General features: G+C 37.0%; 1 protein-coding gene across 3 annotated transcripts in view; it reads right to left on the minus strand.

The window, feature by feature from the left end:
* Positions 1-6,198: 6,198 nt before the first annotated feature.
* TMTC2 (transmembrane O-mannosyltransferase targeting cadherins 2) overlaps positions 6,199-20,450 on the minus strand; it is a 256,741-nt gene continuing 242,489 nt past the window's right edge. For all 3 annotated transcript variants that reach the window (XM_057429504.1, XM_057429506.1, XM_057429505.1), the window contains exon 12: positions 6,199-6,825. In XM_057429504.1, the coding sequence (XP_057285487.1) occupies positions 6,646-6,825 (180 nt within the window). In that variant the 3' untranslated portion in view covers positions 6,199-6,645. The remainder of the gene's footprint in view (positions 6,826-20,450) is intronic.

Consider the following 20,450-nt stretch of genomic DNA (forward strand, 5'->3'; position numbering starts at 1 on the left):
GGAATAAGACATTTTCTAGCAACTTACATCTTCGTGTTGTCATGTAAAACCATTCACTTCCACAACACGAAAAACAACGCTGGATTCCAGAAACTGTGGGTGTGCAAAAGTGACTCTATTGCAATGACTGGCTTTGCATATTGGATAGAAAACAGAAGAGAGAATTGATTTAATATAGGAAACAATACACTGCATTATACGCACATGTACCATACAGAAACTTATGGCTGTGGTTGCAACAAACATGACAAAATAATAAATCCATTCTATGTAAACTTTTCTCATTGCAATAAAGAAAAATATCAGGTATGCAGAAACATGTTTTAAAGAAAATTAGAGACAAAATAAAATATATTTCTCCAGAAAAGGACAAAATACGCTTTGCTGACAGAAAAAAGGAAATCCCCAAAACCCAATAAGAAACAAAACACTAGAGAAGAAGCAAACAAAGCCTCTCAATTATTCTCTACTTTCTTGGATTACTTCGTAGAGCAAACAGCTATACTATTGGTTTAGAAATCTGCTCACCTGGGTTAAATCAATCCTGAAATCAAAACTGAATTCAAGCTTAGCCATCAAAGCTGAGCTTCATTTCTGCTTTGCTCACAACTGAATGTTTGGCTTAAGTTACTCAAACCCTGCAGAAACACGGCTTCATACAACCAGGTTCAGAGTTTCAGAAAAACAAAAATATCCATGTAAAATATCCATGTAACAGCAGAGTGTCAGCAGCTAAAGGACCAGCAATGGAAGAAAAGACAGACTTATGCACAAGTTCCACCAAATAAAAAAAAATCCCAAACCCACAACTGTTCTCACTGTACGTGGTTTCCACACCCATTTCTTTAAAAGGAAATCTAAAGGTTTTTTTAAAACATAAATTTGTGCTCAAATACACATCAACTGGCACAAATTTGCAAATATAAACAACAATTTAATCTTCCAGCCTTGCACAGAAGTATCTGTAAGGTCAATAATTTCTGTAAGTAAATGTAATTGCACTTTGTCACTGAAAATATACTCAAAAAGTATACAGCAAGCATGCATAATTTAATCTATTTTATCTTACACCTTTCTCTAAGGCCCATGCTGATGTTTCCACCCTTTTGAAATGCTTCCTCATATGTAACCTTCAAAGCTGTCGGACTCTAGAACTGTGGCACCACAAAAGAGCCAGCACACAACTACAGTAAATATGTAACACAAAGAATATAGAAGGAAGGGAGAAACATCAGTTTGAAATTTGAATACAAATGCAGCTACAAAGGTTTTCTAATCAAGTGGCATAACTCAAGGCATACATTCAGTCTTTCTTAGGTGCTGCAGTTTAATCCCAGCTGGCGATAAGCACCACAAAGGCACTCCATGGGATGGGGGAGAGAACTGAAAGGGTAAAAGTGAGAAAACCGATGGTTGAGATAAGCACAGTTAATAACTAAAATAAAAAATAAAATAATAAAATAAAATAATATAAAAAGATTAAATAAAATTAAAAAATATTATAATGAAAAGGAAAATGACAAAAAAAAAAAAGGCAAGTGAAATAAAACCCAAGGAAAAAAAAATGATGCAAATCAGAAACAATTGCTCATCACCAACTGGCCCCTGCCCAGACTGTTCCTGAGCAGCAACCTCACAGCCACCTTTCTCCCCAGCTTATATTCTGAGCATGACATCCTATGGTATGGAATATCCTTTTGGGTAGTTGGGGTCAATTATCCCAGTTGCATCTCCTCTCAGCTCCTTGTGCACTCCCAGCCTCGTCGCTGGCAGGGCAGCATGAGAATCTGAAATGTCCTTGACTCAGTGTTAACACCGCTCAGTGACCACTAACACATCAGTGTGTTACCAACAATATTCTCACTCTAAATCCAAAACACAGCATTGTACCGGCTACTAGGAAGAAAATTAACTATGCCAGCTGAAACCAGCACAATGGGGAACATACTCTACCCAAACTCTACTATACTGTCCTCCGAGGCCAGCATTTCTGGCTAGCAATGTTTGGTTTTGATATATTATTAGGCCAAAAGAACTTAAGACCCTCATTCAAGTCAGTATTGCTTTTGGCTTTTTTGTTTGTTTGGTTAGATGTTTGGGTTGTTTGTTTTTTTCTTAATCTACCGATGCATATCCTTTTCCATAGTTTATCCTGCCTTAGAAGGATCTTGGGATTCCTTCTTTTTTGTTGGAATAAACTCTGTCCCTCTAAAATTCTTACTCATTTCCACAAAAATGTCTGCACTTACTTCCTGACACCTCTTTCCCCATCACCTGCATAACACTGGATTTATTCTGTTCTTCTAAATACATTCTTCCAGTATCACAATACTGAATCTCAGAGTAATTAAACGCTCACTATCTGTGTGAAACAAGACCGGGAGCTTTCAAATTGCAGGGTCGGTCCAACTGAGGGAGTCCATATGACACCTGAGTGGGGCCTCTATTTTATTTCAAAGGACCAGAAATAATTCCAAAAAGGTAAGTGGTTATATGGGATTCTCTTTAGATTTCCCACAATTTATTTCTTAATCTCCAGCTTCTCTCACAAAAATTTCTCCTTTGCAACTCTTAGGGATGCAGCAAAATAAATATAGCAATTCAGCTGTCAGTGACTGAAGGCAGAATCTTTCATTCTACCTGCACTTACTCCTGTCAGGCAAAGCTGCTATGGGAATGCCTACAACTGAGAGTCCCAAGCCAGAGTCAGATGAGCTGGTATATTTACACAGAATAATTTGGTGCTTACCTTTATACTGGTTCAAATCCCAGAAGTAATACAGCCATCCGTGTCAGCTGCAGCAAGCAAGTTCTGGTAGGCCAGTGTAATATAGCAGGACTAAAAAGCCACCACAGAGCTGCCATGTGCCTTCATCAAAAATGCATCAGGTATCTGCTACCCAAAAAGTGTGAAGCTTGGAAGAACAGAAACATCAAAAGCACAACACAAGGCAGAGAGAACAGGATCTCACAGACAAGGGCTTTGTGATAAGATGCCAGAGGATATGTTTAGGCCCCATTTCCATGAGAAAGGAGTGACACAGATCAGATTAGTGTTTGCATACTCCGTGTTCATTGTCTGCTATTTCATCGAAGCCTATGTAGGCAAGGAATGACCACATCTGAAGGTGAGGCATGACCTTTTCTTAAAAATAAGGCATAACAGCTGAATTTGGAAGTCAGTGACCCAAAGCCCCTGTAGCGCTCTGCTCATACCTATCAACACTTTTCAACCATAGAGCAAATCACTGCATAAGAACTGAATGCAACAGAACTAGAAAGGTATGAAAAAATTAGCATTAGGTCCACTGAGGTAAGAAGGCTCTGTCCACAGAAGATTAAGAGAAAAGCAAAGGTCAAAGAACCATGTCACTTCAAAACACCTCATGCACAGGAAGGCAGCAGATCTGAAACGGATCAAGTGATATTGCAGCATGAGAGAAAAGTGATCTCAGACACTAAAAAATCTATGTACGTAAGAGAATGCTTCTTTCCAGCTTTTGTAGCCAATTATACATTTTAGAACCATTTTAACTGACATCATGTTTGTATGTCAATTCAAAACTAATTTATAAATATATCTTATTCATCAGCTTTTATTCCCTTAAGAGTTTAGAAACAATAATCAACTATAATAGTTACCATATCCCTTTGGCTAGATGTAGTAAGTAGAAATATAAAAAAATGCTCCCAGAGAACCTTTCTGAAAGTATTAGCTGAAGTATAATTGCAATAGAATATAGAAGAAAGCCAGCTGTAACAGGTTGTGCTCTACTTACGCTATATAGTTCTCCCATACGTAAACCAGTCACTATAACTCATTGAATTAGAATAATTTAAAACCAAAACCAAGTGTTGTTACAGTAACACATAAAGGAATGCACAGTGTATTAGTTATCAATGCTTTATTATTGAAAACAAAATTGAAATTTGCTTATCTAGCACATAAAACAATTATTTCTACAAAAAGGAAAGCCTACAAATCTGATAATTTATACAAAGAACAGTTTCTCAAAAATAAAATTTTAATTTAGTAAACTTGTCTTGTGCTCTTTTTTCTTTTTTTTTTAGCACTGTCTGCAATAATCCACCATAAATCCCTGAGCAGAGAGACATATTTTAAACATGTTTTAAATTTATCCCGAAAGAAGAAAGTTATCAAGCCCATACCTATATTAAAAAATGTATTTTCAGGGACATTCTTGTTAAATTTATGCTAGTCCTTTTTTCTTTTGTTTTTTTTTAAGAATCAAACAAAACCAGTTATCAAGGTAAGCATGACACTGTATCACAGGAGTGCTCCCCTCTTCCCCTTTCTGTGCAATGAATAAAAATTACTAAACAATAATGAGTACAAGCTGAAGGAGACAAATAACACAGTGAATGGTTAAGACCAAGAAGCCATCAAAGTTCGATGGCTGTTGAGCAAATGAAGCTGCAAGATACCACAGTTTTATATTGAGTTCAGTTATAGCAACTATCTAATTTATTTCTATACTTCTTCCAGAAAGTGAGTAAAGCAGGAGAATAAGTTCAAGCTACCATTGTATTCTAACACTGGTTTCAATGATAAAGTAGGAATTCAACTCTCGAACCTTCAATTTTGCTTTTCCAGCCATAACACTATTTGAGAAAAGCCTGACACACTCCACGAAACCAAACAGTCTTGCCCCTCTGGCCCTTTTGGTAGGCCAGTTGTAAACTTAGCAATGTATGGTATTTCAGAGAGCAAAAGGAAACACACACTACTATGATTTTTTACTATACTGACTTTGAAACAGCTACTCCCCAATCTATTTCAATACAGATTTAAAATCCAAGTGTATGATGGGGAGAATGACTAAGAAGGTAAAGTGTAACTCAAGTGTCCCCTTTCCTGTTATGTAGACACACTAACCACAAAAGTTGCGAGGAAAAACAACAAAAAAAAAGAAATAGCACACTTACAGACTGTTGTGTTAATGGCAGGTAACGTTGCTGCAGTCAAGTAATAAATAAATAAATACAGCAAAGTATCCTTCTTTACAGTTTTGTTGGAATGGTGCTCAATGGCTAAAAAGCAAACTGAAAAAAAACCCAAACCATTGCTCAGTAATAAAGAGATTTTAACAGAAGATCCTGGAGAAGCTTCAGTTCAAGGTGCTCTACCACTTTAACACTGCCTCTACCATTATGAAAAGAAAACTGAAGCAGATACCGACAGGTAATTAAATGAAATAGTAAATTTTTGTACAAGCAATAATACTTACTCCAAAGAAAGAAAGCAGTTAACAAATGGCCTGGGGGAAAAAAAATTACTAAACCTTCAATACACTGTAATTTAAAATAAATTATTTTAACATTTACAAACTGAAGACTAAACCAGTAACTAGGCCAAATAATTCTGAAACAGAAATAAACTGAACCTCAGCAAAAGCATATTTAGATATTTGACATCTCTGATGCTAGCACACGTCAGAATATAAACAGAATGCTAATATTTGGTTAGAATCTGAATAGGTAATATTTTTTAAAACACCACCACTGTGAAAAATAACTGGCAACCACCTTTACAATTTTCTCTTGAGTCACACTGTTTCAAGCATGATCTAATCCAGTCCCTTCATTTATTTGCAAGCCTCACTAATTTATAACATTCCCTTTTCTCAGAGCTGCTCATGAAGTCGCAACTATAGCATATCCAAGCACTAATATTTTCAAATCTCACTTGGCTGAGTTACTGCAAAAATACTGTAAGGACAGTCCAGTTTAAAGTTGGTCTTATCAGACAGCAATGTGGAGAGAGTCAAACACATTGCTCTATAATACCTATAATACCTTTTTTTTTTTTCCTTAAGATGATCACACTCTTGATATCAGGGCAAACATCAGTCTTGCTTGTATTGCTAAACCACACTTCTGGACTTTTGTGTTAGTTATTTTTACCACTCTACATACACAGCTAATGTAGAATGTAAGTGGTTCCTTGCTCATTCTGTCTAGCACGCAGCCATTTGACTGTGTATCTCAAGAAAACTGCATTAAAACTTAACAAGCTGAAATGATACGCATATTCTCAACAAACAATTTTGAATACTGTCATCTAATCACAAATGACATGTTTGAAAAAAAAAATTACCGTAAGGGCTGTGAAATTGGTAAGCAAGTGGTTCTAAAGTGAGATACAGCAGTATTAAGACAAACTGCAAACACACTGGATTTAGTATACATTTTAATGAGTTACAGTATCAGCAAAACACTTTAACCTACCCTTACCAGTTTTACTCCCATGTGGCTTAGAGTATACTGTACAATCTTCCCTTAATACTTCTATGACAGTATACATTTCAAGTACCCACCCAAAAGTGAGCAATGTGGGATCTGCAATGATTTATCAAACAAGCCAAAACACCTTCTGTCAAGTGCTACGGTTCTAAATATTTTTGCGGGGTAACAAGTCCTTCATGAATATCTCAAAGTCTCCTTTTTTCTATTTATCTAGCAAAAAAACTTATGCCAAAAAGCAGAACAGCTTCTCCTAGCAGCAAGTAAGACCTCTGATCCTTGCAGTTAAGTCCAATGAGTTCTCTTATCCAACAACTGTGTGGAAGTTCTAGTTCGTGGTTTTAATCAGTTTAAGATAACAAAAGTTCAGAATTTTCATCATCATATTTTGGATGTCTTCAAACCTTGCTTCTCCATGATATTCCACAATTTGCGAAGATTAGACTGAGTGATGACATCATCAGGTTTAAGTTGAAGAGCACGGAGGTAGTTTTCTTCAGCCTCTTTCAGTTTACCGTTCAGATGAAGAATGGCTCCAAGATTCATCAGGGCAGCCGGATACTGGTACAAAAAAATGGATGGAGAAATATTAGGAATATTTTCAATTTTTCTCTTCAGACAGCCTTCTTCCACTTAAGCAAATTATTCCCTTATGTTTGTAGACTTTTCATGGAAGCAGTTTAGCAATTTAAGCAAATAGAGATAACAAGAAAAAGTTTCTGAACAGCTGCTGTATACTTTGTACTTTAAACAGGTCAAGCTCTGGTGTCTACAGGCATAGACTTCTCTGTTTAATGAGGAAACACAGAACTCATAAAGCTTTACATGTGGTAATGTAGGCATAGCACAGTTTCCAAGAGAAAATTAAAGTGATCCAAGAGTGGATTAAAGACAGGAATTTAATTTTAATTCAACCCATTGCCAATAAAGAGTTTTTAATCGTTGGGAATAGTTAGCACATTGGAACTCATCCCTTTTCTCTCTTTGTCTTAATTACAACTAGTAGAAAATACAATCTGTTCTCAGATTGTAAGGATGTTCAGGGGTTCTAGGATATCCATTTAGATTCAGGCTGTGGCAATTATTTCTTAATGAATGATTGAATAAAATGAACAGTGGTGGAAACACATGCTACTTTAATAAAAAAGAAGTGAAAAAATCAGAACAAATCCATTAAAAAGCTTCTTATGTTTCTAGCATTTTTTCCATCTTTAGCTAAGACAAAACATTTCTTGTTTTTATATTTTCATCTTTAGATTATTCCATTATGAAATAATAGGATGTTCATGATAATTAAACACGACTGGTTACTGGAGTTAACAAATATTACAAGGGCAGAAAAGCAGATATATGAAGCTGAAAAGAATAGTTTAACCTACCTTTCTTTAACTACCTAAGGCATTCACATGCTAGTGAGAGCACAGGAAAGGCATTTGCAAAACCAGTACCTTTCATTTCAAAGAAAACGGGAAAAAAAACTACACAAAGTTCACTGCGGTTTTCCCTCTCAGGTCACTATCGTTTCCAATAAGCTTCAGGAACGCTCACTTTTGAAATCACATACTTCTGCCTGAGAAGGTAAGTGTTTCAAGACACCACTCACCAATGGTCAAAATACAATACTCAAACGTGAACCCACATGGAAACTCAAGCTTCTGACTACTCTGTGTGGGTGTTGCTATGCTTTAGAGGCCCTTCAGTGACAATAACTTCAGGAAAACATGGATGTAGAAGGCCAATAAAAAATGCCCTAGAGTTGGTCTCCCAGACTCATGAGGTAATAGGAAGTCATTAGGAGAAGTAAGACTTGTTCCAACCTCTCCACTAGCAAGTTAAACTCATTAATCTTATCCTTCTGAAAAAAAACCAAACAAATCAAAAAACCTCCAAACTTCCAAACAAACAAAAAACCAAAACTGCCCAAACCCCATAATTCTTGAATTTTTGTGTCTAAAACCTAAATTTTGTGGTGGAAATGTCCAGAAAATTCTCTAGTTTCATAAGTTTTATTTCCTACAAATATTTCTCTTTTTATTCAGCTTTCATCCTGCTTCTTTTCACCTATTAACACAAGTATCACAAAAATTCATAAAGAACTCCAACACACCATATTTTCAGAACAATTGGCTTCCAGACTTTCAAAATTAACCAAAAAAATAAAAAGGGTTCAGCCCTCCCTATTGTAAACATCATAATGCTAATACGGTAGAATGTGAAGTTGTTATTTTTAGATTTAATTTATTTTGCTTTGCCCTGAAAGATTACTTCCACCACCCCTAAGTCAGTTACTTTGTTCTACTAAAAATAAAACGAAACAGAAAGTTCTCCTGGATTTTATACAGTTTTCCCAATCAAGATTTCCTCTTCAGTCATATTCTGTATAGGGAAGTAAAAGAAAACTCATGGGATTTAACCTTTGCTATGGACTGCATATTGTCTCCATCTTTGTAAGACCAGTCTCACATACTATTTTATAAATGGAATAATACACTCCTTTATTACAGATGTTCTGGGTGCTAATTGAAGTGATGTAATTGAAGAATGACTGTAAAACAGCTCCAGTGTATATGGATGACTCTCTATGTATCCACACATTTTATTTATTAATTTATTTGTAGAATTTTCTCAAATCATGAGTAGGATGGTCCATTCCCACTAATTGTGCTCCTTATTTGTCTCATTAGAGTTTATGAATCATACAGCTTTTTTGAAGAGCACAATAATTTGTCTTCCCACTTGTTATATAACTGTACATATGTTTGCATCTAGACAAAGCTTACAACGGGGAAGGATTAAAAAGCCTCAAACCTAGAAAAACTCACATTAAATAAAACAGAAGTTAAAATCTGCTCAGAGCTAATTCTACCACATCCACAAACTTATGATGTGGGAAGCAACACAGTTGTCTCATGTGGCTTCCAGAATTCCTCTCCATTTCCTCCACAACCCCCTAAAAATGTGGTATGTGTATGGTACTAATCAAATACTCTAAAGAACGTCATATGCATAAGACTACATGCCTAGCTAAGAAAACTCTTCTGCCATCATGTCTTTAATTCTATATATAATTTCACTAGCCCGTGCAACAAATACATCTAGAAAAAGAACCAAATCCATTCCTTTTGAGTGAACTTGAAATTTTCCAATTTCTACACGTCATTCCCAGTTTCCTGGAGACACAACAAGGCTGTTAATACTCTAAACAAATGTATCCTTGGACAAGGGGAACTGATAACTCATTTCAGGTACAGCTGAAAGCTTATTCCAAGTCCTGCATGTTTTAAATGAGGAAATGCACATGATTTCAGACAGACTGCTCCCTAAGTTCCTAGGGTATCAGCCACTCCAGTACCTATTGTAAAAGTCACAAGAATTTTGGGTGGCTGCTAGATTACACATCATTGCCATCGCTCCCTGACAGCTATAAATGATGGTCTGAGGACAAGACAGCAAGAGACATTTGCTACAGTTTTTGTTCACATATATTGTCTGTTATTAAAGACAGATGAGAAAACTTTTCAGTATGTTAACAAAGGCAGTAAGCAGCTACCAGTGCAATAACATGGGACTTGTAGCACTGTATAACAAACGACACCACCTACTATTTCAGAGACTTGAAAGGAGAAACAGGCCTGCCTTCATTTCCTTTTGGAGACAGATGCTTTACATCAAAAAAAGCTGACTGGCATTTCTATCAGGGTTATAAATGCTGTCTTTTATGGTCTATTGGGAATTATTCTCTTTATCAGCATTTTTACCACGGTGTGCATGTTTCCTTAGTGTTTTTGAGGGAGGCTTGGGGGAGGTGCACATAGAGAGGAGGGGAAAAGAATAACAGAGTAGTTAATGAATAACAAAATAGCAAAAGGTATGTATTTAGCTGCCTGAGGTGTTTTTGGTTTACATCGATGACAGTTCTTCCAAACTTTCTAAAAATGACTTTATAAAAACCCTGCCAAAATTAAATGAGAGCCTTTGCTAAGCTAAAATTTTAATCTAAATTAAAGTCCTCTCTAAAATTACAGAACTATGGAATGTCCACATAATTCAAAATAATTCTGAGTAGTATTTCTAGATTACATTGGTGTAAATGAGTACAGTACTGAATCCACAAATAGAATGAATCTTAGCGATACAGAAGGTAAATTACTGGCTCCCCATGTAGGAAATGTCATATCAAAAGAACAGTCCCAAACAGAAGAGAAGTTTACTCCTACATCTGCCTAAGAAGTTACGGAGAAAGAAAAAAATACAAACACTTAACCTAACTGAAAACACCTCTTCCATGTTTGTTAGATAAGTATGAACAAACAACATCCCAAACACAAGCAATGAAATCTGAAATTGTTTTCCTCAATGTTCTGCTTATAGATGACTTCTCCACTCAACACCACAGAGGCAGGGCAGCAGATTCTGAAAGTGCATTTTGTTGCTGATGGGGTACTTACAAGGAAAAACATGCAAATTTTTACTCCAGTAGAATCACAAGTGCAAGCTACTTCTCAGCCATTTTAAAAGGTCACTGAAAAGATGTTGCCAGTGTTCATCTTGCTCTTAATGAATTACTGCAGTGCATGATATTGTATATGTCTGAAAACAACCTCAGGACTGTTTAATGAATACTGTAATAAGCATGGCCAATCCATTCAAAACACAGAGGCTGTGTTTTATTTTAAAACAGTGCAATTAAGGACACTTGTGTTTTTAAGGGTTCCTGTTGAATAGTTCATACTTAAAGACGGACAGAAAATGTATCCACATGTGACTATTTCATGCCAGTATTTTTAGTTAAGTATGCATGAAGAATTCAGGTATTTCTCTCTGATAACGGAAAATACATTGGAGGTACAGTGACTGAGTAGTGAAGCAGCAGAGTATTAGTTGTAGCATGGTGGGCTGCTTCATCTTATCAGTGACCATGAGATAATGTGCTGTCATGCCTTTTTTATCCTCCTACAGTGACAGCAAGAATTTTGACTTGAACTTTTATTACTTGTGTTATTGCTGTAGCACAGCATAGTATTTTCTGAAGCAATCAAAATGTCAACAGCTCCTTTTTTATCGCTCAAGATAACTGTGGACAATACAATCGTTTCAGGGGTGGCACTTGCTTTCGAGAAACCTCACATCTGAATAGAAACATGACCTAGGAGTCGCACCAAGATGTAAGCATACTACTTTAAAGCATGGGTGTGGGCTGTGAAGGTAAAAGGAGAGGAAGGGGGAGGGACATAAAGCAAGATGGTTGCTGCCAACTGGGTACTACTCTCCAGTGCAATTCATTGTCAACACTAAATTCAGCAGTGACACACAGACCTTTTTACAGGAGTGACCTGATGTTGCCAGATAAGCCAAGTACCAGTTATTCCTTCCAGAGACTCATGTTTCTAGTTGGTCCTGTATGTTATAAGGCCTCTTAAGAACTTCAGTTTACATATACTATGTTTTGTTCCAAACAGCTCATGAATCACAACTAAGACAATAATCTCAAGGAAGTTGGCTAAGATGCCAAGAGTAAATTGTCTAGGAACTGATAACTTGATGCAAAAAGCATTCTGGAACAGGACGACAGGATGTGTGGCAAAATAGTATGGATCAGGGAGAATAAAAAAGCATAAAATTCAGAGCTGAGAGGGATTTCCTGTGTTATCAGCCCAGAGAGCAAAGCATTCAGTGCTGCTGGAAAACAACAACAAAAAAAACACCAAACCATCATCTTTGCAAACTCAAAATGGAAGAATGCTCTGCATCTTTTCCTCTATGACAGTTAAGGACATCATCATTTAAATTGCAAGTCTACTCATGAACAATTTCAATAAGCATGTTTTTGGGTTGACAGCTTTCAGCTTAAATAGTGAGGAGGGGGAATGGAGAGAAAAACATTCTCCTTTCAAGTACTAATTTGAACAAACATTGTGAAGAGCACAGTTTCCACAGTTGTATTAGTCAGAAATGGACCTAAAAGTCTGTAGCAAAGGGAGCCTGCGTCCTGATCTAATTTCCTTAAGACTGACTAACATACTTAGCTATATAAATCAAATTAACAAGCCTAGGCTCGAGGGGAGAATGGATCCTTGGATTCAGTCATCATCTTTAAGAGATCTACATTGTTAACACTGATGATAGTTATCATTTACTAACATGTCATTAAACAGAAAGAGACTTCATTTAGTACTCTATACTCATATTTTGTTCACAAAACTATTATTCATATCCAGGGGAGATGAACATCCTCCCGACAAAAAAAAAAAAAAAAATCAAAAAAGAAAACACATAAAAATAGATGGGAAAGGAAAATAGTTTTTGTTGGATACTGTTTCTCAAGTTCAGTATCAAGTTAAGATAATATACCAAGTTAATAAGGCAGAACAGCAAAAGTTAATATGTGGCCACCTTAACAACTGATTGACCTACAGAAATGTTAGGTCACGTATATTTTTTATTTTTTAAAATTATTATTTTACATTTGGACACTCTCATCTGGACATTCAAAGCAGATGACACTTTAACTTGCCTGTTGGAAGGAGAATAGACATAGAAAGTGTTTTTATGGATCTAATCTTACATGCTTTCAAACGCTGGAGACTATGCTGTCTAAAATGGTAAACTACAGGATACGTACATTTAAAACCAGAAATTTAAGACTGAAGGAAGGGGTTTTATCATTTTATTTATGGCTGGCAGATGTGGGAGTTTTCATTCACAAGCATACCATGAAGTTATTCAGTTTGCTTGTAGATTTAGATATCAGCATGGTTAAGGAAACCCACAGCTGTGAATCAGTGAAGAGTTCTAGACTTGGCATGGGAAGGAAGCTTCAAGAGTCTACTTTGCTTCTCAAATTATCACATCAATAGGGGACATTTTTGCATCAATGTTCTCCAGTCAGTGGAGATTTTTTCCCTCAGCATCTTTTTCATCTTAACCTTCAGAGACTGCTCAGAGTTTTAAAAACATGGTTATCCATAACCAAACAGGCATATATAGATACATGTTACATCTTGCTGCTGAAAACCTACCACTGGCCTTTATATAAATTCAGAGTATACTGTTTTATATATCAGAAACAAAAGCATGCACTACAAATAGGGAAGGCTGCAGATCATAACATCAGATTAAAAAGTCCCACAAAAAATGTACATATTCGTTATTTCTATGTTTCTAGAGTTTTTTCCCCCATTGCCATGGATCAATTGCTTTGATTTATGCTTAAAAATCCTCTTAGTAATCGCTCTCAGTTTATATAGAAACCGTTATTTTTAGATAACATATATCACGATAAGAGCTAAACAGGAACATATGTTATGAGTATTTAATATTATGGCTATATTTTTAAAAAAATAAACATTTTCCAGGAGTCAGTGTTTCTAATTAAGCTTCTTAGGTTTCCAGCTCAAATGTTGTCATTAGTATATGATAGCACAATCTTATCCAATTTTCCTACTACTTTAGGATTTCATTAAAAAAATCTTCAAATGACTTAATTTTTGTTTATAGAAATTCAACTGTGCTCTGATGTCTGTAATTTTGATAATTTTACTATATAGCTATGATTATAGTATAAAACATATAACAACTTCTTTACCTTATCTAACACTGGCATGCTGCATGCTAAGTAGGAAGTCTACTCCCAGCAAGTGAGAAACTTGCTGAATAGAAATGGCATCTGTATTACCATACAAACAGAAATTGCTCAGAATCTTTCACATACAGAATTTTGTCCTATTAAGAAGGAGTTTTTAAAAATTAAATTAAATTTGTGAGTAAATGTATTTTTGCATGAACTTGCTTTCTAAATTTTGGAAACCAGAAAAATAAATGGCTTTGTGTTACTGCCTAAAGATAAACCCCACCCTTAATTTAAAAGTCTTAAAAGAAAAAGGAATATATTCTACTTTGCCCAGCAGCACACATGCAGGGTGATAGAATAGCTGTCCATATTAACACAATCAAAACTGTCTAATCTGCGCAGAAAACTCTGATTTAAAGATTATCTGAGATTATAATCACAGAATTATACTCCCATTATATACAACTAGTAATAAAAAAAGGTTAATTTTTTTCAATCAAATAAAATTTCATTGGAAAATAAAAATGCCTGCTGAGAAAAAAAAAATAAAAATCATCATCTCTCTGGTTTGGCCCAGGTACTGATCAAATAGATGAGTACCCAGAGAAGGTCATATAGCTTTTCAAAATGCTTGTCACAAGCATATGAAATACTGCATTAGAATTTCCTTTTTTTGAGTAAAATAGCCAACTGCTGAAATTTCACAATGAAGAAGTGTTAATTTCTGGCCTTAAAATTTTGTGAAGTTCTAATTAAGGAAATTTCAAAATAACAAGTTTTCCAGCTTTTTGACTCAGGAAGTTTGGATGAATGCCAAGTGTCAAACAGGGCTTTGCACCTTTGGCTGACAAGTGTAGTCAGCTGAATCAAATGCTTGAGAACCAAATTAATATTGACACTACTGTATGTTTTCCAAAACTATTTAGGCATTTATAGTTGTAAGGTATAACTTTCAGACACATTGTGAAAATGATTATGCAACTTGAAATACTTGCTCTGAGCACAAAGAATGAGAATCTTGCTAACCTGTTCAATGCTTATATCATGAACAATCAGTATTAAGACCGCTCACACGAAAAGTGTGATGTTAGAGCATTACAGAAATAAGACAGAAAACACTAGAAGATAATAGGCACTGTAGGATGTTTTAGGATGAATTTTAGCCTTCATTCTACCTCTTCATTGACATGCTTTCTTTTTCCTAGCTTGCCCGAGACGACAGAATCAATCTGTATGCCTCTATTGATAATAATTTCACTGGCAGGGACGTACAACTGATGTCTATCACACAAAGTGATAAAATTTCCAGAATAATATGGTTTATCAATATCTGAAGGTATTTTCAAATTGGTCAAAAAATGCAACTTCAGCATGTTGAAATGCTACCAAGGCAATTTTGCAAATAAAACCTCTCATAACTTCTTAAATAAATCACAAAACTCTTGAGAACATATATCGTTCAAGGAAACACATTTTAATTGGAGACAACTGAAAACACTTGAAAAAATCTTGTTACTAAGATTTTCTTTTCTGAAATTTTTGCATATAAAACCTTAAAATATTCATGTATCAATTTTTCCTTCCCCTTTGTAATTTTTGATCTGCCTCCTATCACTTCCATGCTTGTTTCATTCTGTAAAAAAGTTATGCCTACCCTCTCTCTTTGGTTTTACTCACAAGATTATGACAGCAGCTCCGAAAAGAGGCACATGCTATCGGTCCTTTCAAAATGCTGAATTACAGTACTCCATGTAATTCATAAGAACTCATGCTCTACTTTTTGGCAGCCAATAACCTGCAGGTGTTCCCTATACAGTATTTAGCAATTAAATCTACAGTACACATTAAAATTACCAACTTCCAGAGTAAGATCAAGGATTTCTTTTTGACTCCTGTAGCTTACAGATTTTAAGGCTGTCATTCTAAAATTTCATCTTCTAATATCAAGACTACTGGGCACTAATTGCTTGCTAGGCTTTTACAAGGTTGTGAGTTGTAAAAAAAAATACTTTCTACTAGGGCAGCCTTATTTACCACCTCTGATAAGTGACACATATTTACACTGTCTTCTATCAATATCAGTAACAGCAAGACACGTTCAGTGGTAGACCTACACAACCCACTCTGAAAGGTTGAACTTCATACTGAATATGCTGATGACATTATTGAACAGAAGCTTTCTGTATTCTTCAAACTATGTCTCTAAGATATGGACACACAAAGCAACAGTGTGAACAATATTTTCCATTTTAAAAAGCTTTAATTAATTATTTCTGAAGGCACAGGAGAACAACTATTATTTACAGCACTAGCACCAAGAAATCAAAGTTCAATTCCAATCTCCAATATGTGACGTCAAAAATTACTCAGTAAAGCCAGACACTTGCTCCAAAGAGCTCTAGAAAAACCCTTCCCTGACTGGAGCAAACTACAATCCAGGGTCAACTAGAATCGCTATGCAGTTCTGTGGTCAGACGATTTCTCAGTTTAATTTGCTTTCTCATTATATGTTTTCATTACATATACCACCTATTCTATATGAACACAACAGACTCCTACTGAAATTAACTTCAGGTCCAACCTACCAGGAATCTTTTTGTTAAAGCTCATTTTTTCCCTCAAATCAAAAGGTTTGCCTTCTGTGCAATTTAGAATCATAGAATCATAGGCTCATAGAATAGTCAGGATTGGAAAGGACCTTAAGATCATCTAATTCCAACCCCCCTGCCATGGGCAGGGACATCTCCCACTAAACCATGTCACCCAAGGCTCTGTCCAGCCTGGCCTTGAATACCGCCAGGGATGGAGCATTCACAACTTCCTTGGGCAACCCATTCCAGTGCCTCACCACCCTTACAGTAAAGAACTTCTTCCTTATATCCAATCTAAACTTCCCCTGTTTAAGTTTTAACCCGTTACCCCTTTTCCTATCACTAGAGTCCCTAATGAATAGTGCATCCCCAGCATCCCTATAGGCCCTCTTCTGGAAGGCTGCTATGAAGTCTCCACACAGCCTTCTCTTCTCCAGGCTTAACAGCCCCAACTTTCTCAGCCTATCTTCATACGGGAGGTGCTCCAGTCCCCTGATCATCCTCATGGCCCTCCTCTGGACTTGTTCCATGTCCTTTTTATGTTGAGGACACCAGAACTGCACACAATACTCCAGGTGAGGTCTCAGGAGAGCAGAGTAAAGGGGCAGGATCACCTACTTTGACTTGCTGGTCACGGTCCTTTTGCTGCAGCCCAGGATACGGTTGGCTTTCTGGGCTGTGAGCGCACACTGCCGGCTCATGTTCATTTTCTCATCAACCAACACCCCCAAGTCCTTCTCCGCAGGGCTGCTTGTCCTGGGTTCAGCAGTAGCAGCCATTTTCTCCTTCTTGGTAGCTGGTGCAGTGAAGTGTTTCGACTTTCGGCTCGGGAACAGAGCTGATAACAATGATGTTTTGGTTTGGCCAAGGACTTTGTGAGCCTCATGCTCTGCCAGGGAGGAGGGGAAGCCAGGAGGAAGCAGAGACAGGACACCTGACCCAAACTGACCAAAGAGGTATTCCATACCACAGCACGTCATGCTCAGGATGTAACTGGGAGTTAGCCAGAAGGGCTGGGAGACTGCAGGGCTGGAGGAGGCATCGGTCAGAGGTTGGTCAGGCTGGGGGGTGCGAGCTATCAGTCGGCTGGTGGTGAGGTGCTGTATTCTCTTCCCTTGTTATTTCCTTTATCATTATTATTATTGGTGGTAGCAGTAGTGATCTGTGTTATACTTTAGTTAGTAAACTGTTCTTATCTCAACCCGTGGGAGTTGCATTCTTTTCGATTCTCCTCTCTGTCCCTCTGGGAGTAGGGGGAGGGCAAGAACAGGGGGAGTGAGTGAACGAGTTACCTGACTGGGTTTAAACCATGACACTACTCTAAATCTCTTCTCTGCCCAACCTGTAGCTGTGCCTGGGATTGCTCCGATCCAGGTGTAGGACCTTGCACTTGGCATGGTTAAACTTCATGAGGTTGGCATCAGCCCACCTCACAAGCATGTCGAGGTCCCTCTGGATGGCATTCCTTCCCTCCAGCGTATCAACTGAACCACACAGCTTGGTGTCATTGGCAAACTTGCTGAGGGCGCACTCAATCCCACTGTCCATGTCAGCGACAAAGATGCTGAACAAGACTGGTCCCAACGCCGATCCCTGAGGGACACCACTCATTACTGGTCTCCAGCTTGACATTGAGCCATTGACCACAGCTCTTTGTGTGCATCCATCCAGCCAGTTCTTTATCCATCAAGTGGTCCATCCATCAAATTGATGTCTCTCCAATTTAGAGACAAGGATGTCGTGTGGGACAGTGTCGAATGCTTTGCACAAGTCTAAGTAGATGATGTCAACTGTTCTACCCCTGTCCACCAGTTCTGTAGCCCCATCACAGAAGGCCACCAAACTGGTCAGGCAGGATTTCCCCTTAGTGAAGCCATGCTGGCTGTCACCAAGCACCTTGTTGATTTTCATGTGCCTTAGCATGCCTTCCAGGAGAATCAGCTCCAAGATTTTGCCAGACACAGAGGTGAGACTGACTGGTCTGTAGTTCCCTGGCTCATCCATTTTCCCCTTCCTGAAAATGGGGGTTATATTTCCCTTTTTCCAGTCATCGGGAACTTTACCTGACTGCCATGATTTTTCAAATATGATGGACAGTGCCTTAGCAACTTCATTTGCCAGCAACTTCATTCCATAATCCCTGTTCAGAAAGCATTTTTTTACCTTGATTATGGGTAAAAAATCCAATTTGTCAACTCATCAGCAAAAAATTCCATCAAGGCAGCTATCAGAACAGAATTTTTCAGATATAATTACTGAATGATCACGAACTGATATTTCAAAAATGATAAAAAATTAGTCTGATAAACTGTATTTAAATTCAATCAGGATGTGAAGAAATGAAGTAGAGCTACTGAGCTACAATAAAACTCCAAGTAACTCCACCATGAATATATCAATTATTTACCCCATGGAATCTGAGACATACAGGAAACCTTTATATGGAATTTAATTTAGCATTTTATTGTGGATTTTCATTTTTACTGTTGTTGTATTGAAAAAAAATTTCAATTTTCTTTCACACTTTAACTGGTTTTGGTCAGTTTGAAGCAGCCAGATGCTGAGGCAACTGGCACTGTTACAAACCATAATGTCAGATTAAAGTTATTTACTGATAGAGAAAGACAATCTTTACTGGAGCACCTGAAAAATTAATAAAACTGCCTCAGCTCAGTAATAGAGCTGTTCATTAAATGAAGACACGTTTCAGAAGGGTAGGTATGCTTGAATGTATATTTGCTCTCTAGGAAAACTAACTGTGGCAAACAGAATAATGTAAATTCAATATACAAGCTGACCAGCATACTGTGGTTCAGAATGCCTCAACAAAAAGGGACTGTTCTTCGGGGGAAATGAAGAGCCACCCATCCCCTCCTCACAGCATCTTCTTATTAGCAGACATTTGAACTGCAGACTGTAACTTTCCCAAGGGAAAAATACATTCAAACTGGTACTGAGGTTACTCTTATACATTCCAAGAAAATTACTTCAGCCAGACACCTGCTACCCATCCTGTTCATAGCAGTCTGCAAACATATCCTTCTTCTCAAGCAGAACTCAGATCAAAACCAGGCTTATTGTGGGGTGTTTTTCCTCTATTTAATTACCTACATATACACAAAGGTGTGGGAGGGGGGGAGAATACCAGATGCATCAAAACCATCTTGTGAAACAGAAGTGTAAGTCCTTCAGTAGTTGTGTGTGGAGGGAAATGTAATACCCACAACTAAAAATCATTCTGAGAATAAGAAATACATCAGAACTATATATTGGGAAGAAAATTAGTAAGTTATTTATTGTAAAACATCCTAATGAGAATGGACTTTGCTGGGTTTATTTAATGAGTATTAAGAACGCTTCCTTATAATTTCTAATTGCATAATAAATTCCTTGCATTGTTTCCAGAGTTAGCACTAGAATGCTCTATTAGGAAAAAAAGTTGCTGGATTCTCTTTTAATTGAGTTCAAACAGATGGTTTAGTTTCTGAAATGCTAATCTACTGCTGCGAGTTCCATATTTCATGGCACTTTATTTTTGATTGACACTGAGGGCTACTTTTACGAGGCAAAGCCAATCTTGCTCTCTCCAGGAACTGATGCAGGCAGCATAGTACCCCCTGCAGTATTCATATCAGACTGTGAATCACAATCAAGTGCATAGGTTTACCCATGATACATCATCCTCACTTCCACAGCTTCAGCAAAGAGACTGCATCTTTACTGCCTCCCATTATCTCAAAGCATAATGATTCCTTTCATTTAACTTAGTAGTACAAATCTAGGCTGTGACTTCCTATTAATTAGTTTTGCAAACCTATTCCTTTAATTATTCAGTAAACAAACAATAATTGAGTACAAGCAAAACTGTTGCACAGATATTTCCATACTGAAAAATAATATAAAATAATAGAATAAAAAAAGTTATTTGTTTACGAAGATGCAGATGAAAACCACTGGAATGCTAGATGAAACAAATCAGCACTCTAAGAGACAGGCCTAGATAACCTCACATTCTTTCTTCTGCA

The sequence above is a fragment of the Pezoporus wallicus genome, unplaced genomic scaffold (assembly GCF_028554395.1).
Source record: "Pezoporus wallicus isolate ANWC-B61680 ecotype Strahan unplaced genomic scaffold, APGP_CSIRO_Pwel_v1 contig_5069, whole genome shotgun sequence".
Taxonomy (NCBI): Eukaryota; Metazoa; Chordata; class Aves; order Psittaciformes; family Psittacidae; genus Pezoporus; species Pezoporus wallicus.